Below are 6000 nucleotides of genomic sequence, written 5' to 3' on the forward strand. Positions count from 1 at the left end.
TACAATCCTCGAATGAAACATGAAAATAAAATAAAAATAAAAATATTTGTAAAAAAAAAATAACTAAAAAATATTTAAATTGAATATATGAAATACGTTAAAATTTTAATAATTTAAAAAATAAATAAACTATCAAATTATAAATAATATATATAAAAAAAAATATATATATATATATATATATATTTAATATATAAAATAAAAATATATATCTAAAAATTATATATTTCATATACAAAACTTACACTCAATTTAAATACAATTACTACATTATAATTATAATACTTAAACTTCAAATATAAAATATAATATTTAAAATAAATGATAAAAAATTAAACAATTAAAAAAATATAAATTAAAAATAAAAAAATCTCAAAATGAAATTTAAAATAAATAATTTATTGTAAATGCAAATAAATTTTTAAAAACTAATAATTTAATAATAATAAAAAAAAAAATAATAAAAATAAAATAATTTACTAACATGATAAACTGAAAATGAATAATTCCAATTGATATATCGAATTAATCAAATAAAGGCCTCTGAAATTGTGCTGAGCTTTCATCGTGTGACGTCCGTGCGCTTCGCATACATTTGTCATCTGAACGGTAAGCAGGAGCAGCGGACGCTTGTGGGCCCCGGGAGCGATGGGGCCAGTGAAGCAGCAACAGTGGCAACGAAACATGGCCAACAAGCGACAGCATCTGCAACAACAACAGCAACAATTTCACATGTTCCAATCGAAGCTACGAACTAAGCTAAACAACAAAACAACATAAAACATAAATAGTCAAACAAATTAAAAACCAAACAATATTTTGTAAATAAAATTTATATAGCAATTGTTAAAAACTTTTTTTTTTTTATTTTCTGTTGCGCTGTTCACATCGATTAGAGAGTTTTGACTTTGGAGCGATCATTGAAAGGTAGCTAACTGTTTGACAATCCATGTGTAGAGCTTACAGTTTGCGAGCCACTGTTAGCATAACTTACTAATAGCTTAGCAACTCTGTTTCTTAGTTTAGCTTAAATTGTAAAGAAATTTTGATAAGTGCAAGCTCAAGTCTCTACTTTGCTTTGATATGCTTTGGTTATTTGTATGCCCTTTGGGCAAGAGTAACAGCTCATAGCATAGTTGTGAACTATGTTAAAGTTTGACAATCACTAGCTTCAATGTGCAGTTTGAGAGTAGCTGGGAAAAGTCAAAGTCCATTTGACTTGTCGAATGTAGCATAAGAGTAAAAATATATTTAGATTTAGTCGCTCAAGTTTGCAGTTTGGCAATCACATTGTATTAGACTAGCCAGCTTACAGTTTGACAATCACTATTCAATCATTAGACAGATCAATCAATCAATCACACAAAACTCTCTGATCTCTGTTGATCTAGTGAAATGTGAACAGCGTATGTCTTAGTCGGTTCGATCCGTTTAACTTGCCTTGCCTTTGTATGTATGTATGTGTGTGTGTGTGTATGTGTGTGTGTGTGTGTGTGTGCGTGTGCGTGTGAGTGTATAACAACCACACCAACAACAACAGCAACAATAACAACAACAGAATCACAACATGCACAAGTTGTACACAAATTGTTGTCAGTTCTCTCATGCTCACAATTTTTGTTGTGTTCCATTCCATTGTTCCAATGCATGCTTTTTCTATATAAATGTATATATAAGTATATATATATATACCAATATTCGTATGATTTTTATGGGTTCCGTTGTGCGTTCGTTGGTTTTTGTTACACGTTGTGATCAAACACCCAATTATGTACACCACTGAACCACTGAGCCACCCCACCACCCCACCACCCCACCACCCAACCACTCAACCACTCGCTAAAACAATACCAGCCAAACCAAACACAGTTAACAACAACTAACGTAACGTGTGTCATGCAGTCGGATCAGATATGCTACTCGGTGCTGTGCGTCTTCAGCTATGTGGCCGCTGGCCAGGATCAGAAGAAGAATCCGGTGGTTATCACACCACAAATCCAGGACATACACGCACAGCAGAAGCAGAAGCATCAACAGCAGCAGCAGCAGCAGAAGACCAACGCCGCAACAGCAACAGCAGCAACAACAGCAACAGCAGCAACAGCAGCAGCAGCAGCAGCAGCAACAGCTGCCACAGCAACTGCTCCGACAACTGCAGCAACAACAACAACAGCAGCAGCAGCAACAAGTGCTGCAACTGCTAGCAGACAGCAGCCAGGCCATATAACCATACGGCATACGGTGCCCATGCAGAAGCCCAGCATCACCATGTCCACAGTTCAGCCGCAAGCAAAGTTGCCAGCGGCTATGGCCGCGGCCAGTCCGCAGTTGCCGCAGCTGCCGCCGCGCGTGCCCTCGCAGGCCTCCACAGAGAGCTGCTCGCCGCCAGCGAAGCTGCGCGGTCCGCCGCCCGGGCCGCCACCGGCCATACCGCCACGCACGGGCGCCATAGCGCGCAGCGGCTCGGTGCAAGCGTCGCCGAGTCGCAGCTTTGTGCGCCAGGCGTCGGCGAACTCAACGATGCCGCAGTACACGCCACAGCCGCCGCCGCCATTTGTCATACCCAAGCGTTTGGCACGCGCCTCTACGCTGACAGCTGCATCGCAGCAGCAGCACCACCACCACCAGCAACAGTCGCTGCACCATCAGCAACAGTTGCCGCTGCACCAGCAGCCGTTGCCCGAAACCGGCTCGAGCTCGACCTCGCACTCGCCTCAGGCCCATCGCAAGCACTGACGAAGGAGTTCGTTCTTTAAGTTCAGCGGTGCGGGCGGCGGAGGCGGCCCCACTGGGGAGGAGCCGCATCTGGAGCCGCACAGACGCGACGTCTGTCGCACCATTTGCATACCCTGGCTGTAAGCCAGCTAAAGAATCGGGCATGCACAGCTACTAGCTTCGGCCAGTCGAAGCTTTCGTATCCTTGCAGAGTCTCATTCAATTAGTCTAGAATTTCCTTGTTTCACACACATGATGTTCCTATAAGGCTAACAATCGTCCGATATGTAAGAATATATACACACATATATGTAGATAGCATATATACCGTAGCTTAGATTCTGTTCAAGTTGATTTTAGCTATGTAGCTATACATATATATGTATGTGTATGTATATGTTATATATAGTTAAGAATATGTACCAATGCGCTGTATGTACTAGACATTCCTCCTATATATATATATACATATATACGAGAATTTTGCTTCTAGAACACAGTTCTGTGGGTTTGGCTTGGATTGGATTTCGATTCAGAGAACTTTCTTAGTATAATAAGTGAAAGTTCATTCTGAATATATTAGATATTCCTAAGATATTCCATATATATAAATACGTGTAAGCGATATAGTTGTAGAATTCTGATATACTTCATATAGCTGTCGAAAGATGAGTATTTTGATATTGTTCAGTTACCTGAACAAAGAAATTTTTAATGTATATGCCTAATATAGTCTATATATTAGATGGATATTTCTACATATATCAGATTAGGATATATATGATATCCCTTTTTAATCGTCTGAAATGAAATTTGTTTTTCGCAGCTTTTAAATATTTGCAAAATATCTTTAAGAGACATTATAGATTCTCCAATATCTTCTATTGAATTCAAAAGGCATTTGGTAACTCCATTTCGGCTTGAAGTATATCAATATGGTATAAGTTTTAACTTATTTTTAAAATATAGATTCAACTCAATATATTTTAGGCGAGCTCCAGTGTGGGCTCTTCATACTCTCCACCCGCAGAATAAATTCTACATATATTGTAGCACTTAGTCAAGATTCCTGAAATTCCAGAAATTCCTGATGCTCGCTTTACAAAATATAGATATAAACGATCCGAACCGATTCGATTTTATTCGATTCAGTGTCTAAGCCCTTGCTTGTTCCTACGGCACCTGTCGATCCGTTAGCTATGAGTTATATATAAAGTATACCAAATATATATATATATGCGTAAATAAAGTACGATTTATTGAGAACATTGTTAACTATATAAATACTTGTTGAAAAAAAAAAAAAAAAGAAAAACTATTCTAACTAACCTGCTGCAAGGGTATTTTGTTAGGTAAATTTAAGCAAAAGAAAGAACCCCTTATTCATGCTCTACGATATAGACGTATAGATATGTTATACAACTATATACATATATATCTACGATATTTGATGTTAATCAATACTAGCCTAGGCTTATCATATCATATACAACTCGCAACACACACTTTAGCTGGTTGGGCATTTCGCGTATGTGTTGGGCGATGTATATAAGTAAATGGATATATAGATAAATCGAATATGGGCACAAAATATAACAACACAAAAGGTAATTGAAGGCAATCTAGATAGGGAAATGTAACATACCAAAAGAAAAACAAACAAAAAGCAGATAATAATTATATATACCTTATATATACTTATATAACTAATCCAAATGGAAATGAAAAGGGCAGCAGCAGCTGGCTGAAAAGCACTAGCAAAGGAATATATACATATATATATATATGTGTATGTATAGAGATATGTCTATATACCTATACATATATATGTATATATACAGTATAGCTTAAGGAATTGTCAGGGAACACACTATATGGTAGCATCAAGCCAGCTAAGTTAACAGAGCTTTTACAGAGTTGGACAGCAATATATATGTGTATGTGTGTATGTAACAGAGATTTAACAGAGTTCAGCATAAGTATATCTACAAATATCTACATATATACACAAATTGACCATACCCAAAATCCATAACCATGACAAACTATCTATATATGTACATACACATATAACCATAAATATAAATATAAAAATAAATATATTTTTTGTTGTTGGCTTTAGATGTTAACTGAGTCACAAAATTATCCAAAACATAGTATACGTATATGTTTATAACTTATACGATTATGTCTTATCTTACATCAAATAAAACGTATATAAAATTGTATTTTCCATAGTTCAAATAAATAAAATACAAAAAAAATAAATAAATAAATAAATAATAATAAAAAATAATAATAATAAATAGTTGTTATTTAGTCTGGTATCTCTTTTAAACTTTGAAACAACAATAATACTATATTTGATTTCCAGCATATATTATAGTTTCAGCTGTATTTGCATATTTTGATGATATTGATAAGCCGTCGCGACGCGCCTTCGCAACGCGCCTTCGCTCGTCTGTTTTACTTGCCTTCCCGGAATCAAAGTCTAAAGTGTTGACTTCTCGTCGTCTCATTGAATAATTTTGTTAAAAAATGATTTAATTAATTGTTTATATGAAAGACAAACAACGAACACAAAAACAAAAAAACAAAACAACAAAAACAACAACAACAAAATAACAACATTCATAGCCTTTGAAGTGGGTGTTTTTATTGGCTTGTGTTAGCCTTTGCCATAGTCTATACTAAATGCTATTGTCCAGCCGAGCCTCTTATCACAGCTAGTATGAGGCCAATTATTATTGTGGATTGTGATGAGCTACATTTCGAATATAATAATGTAGCAGACAGATAAATGAGCGAACGACTTTGCCCTCTATCTGCATCTGGGTCAGAGGCTCTGGTTCAAAAATTTTGGTTGAACTCAGCTTAGAGTTGAGCTAGAGCTGTGAAATTTGGATTATTTGAAAAGACCGTAGCTTTCTATTCTATGTATATGTATGGATATATATCTAGGTATCTTATAATACCCCTATATATATGCAAATAACCTCTGCTTTAATTTGAGCTAGAGCTATGCAATTTTGTACATATTCATATATATATATTTATATATCTATATACGCTCAATAATTTAATACTCCTCACATATTTTCACCTTACCCAACGAACTCCGCTTCTAGTGGAGCTTGAACTATGCAATTTTGTCAATATATTTATATATATTAATATAAATCTGCTCTTTACTACTCTTCACATATTTTCACCTTACCCAACGAACTCCGCTTCTAGTTCAGCTAGAGCCAGTAAATTAGTATTAATCGAAAAAACTGTAGCTGT

At 35.7% G+C, this 6000-nt stretch overlaps 1 protein-coding gene across 15 annotated transcripts in view; it reads left to right on the forward strand.

The window, feature by feature from the left end:
- The window catches only part of LOC6585070 (MAP kinase-activating death domain protein), a 34225-nt gene extending 29792 nt beyond the window's left edge, over positions 1 to 4433 (forward strand). For 11 of the 15 annotated variants that reach the window (XM_044011686.1, XM_044011693.1, XM_044011690.1 and 8 more), the window contains one exon: positions 1903 to 4433. In XM_044011686.1, coding sequence (XP_043867621.1) covers positions 1903 to 2736 — 834 coding nt within the window. In that variant the 3' untranslated portion in view covers positions 2737 to 4433. Of the gene's footprint in view, positions 1 to 539; positions 768 to 1902 lie in introns of those variants that run through there. The other 4 variants (XM_044011697.1, XM_044011698.1, XM_044011699.1 and 1 more) reach the window with 1 other exon arrangement.
- Positions 4434 to 6000: the final 1567 nt, after the last annotated feature.

Source organism: Drosophila mojavensis, unplaced genomic scaffold (assembly GCF_018153725.1).
Source record: "Drosophila mojavensis isolate 15081-1352.22 unplaced genomic scaffold, ASM1815372v1 contig_136, whole genome shotgun sequence".
Taxonomy (NCBI): Eukaryota; Metazoa; Arthropoda; class Insecta; order Diptera; family Drosophilidae; genus Drosophila; species Drosophila mojavensis.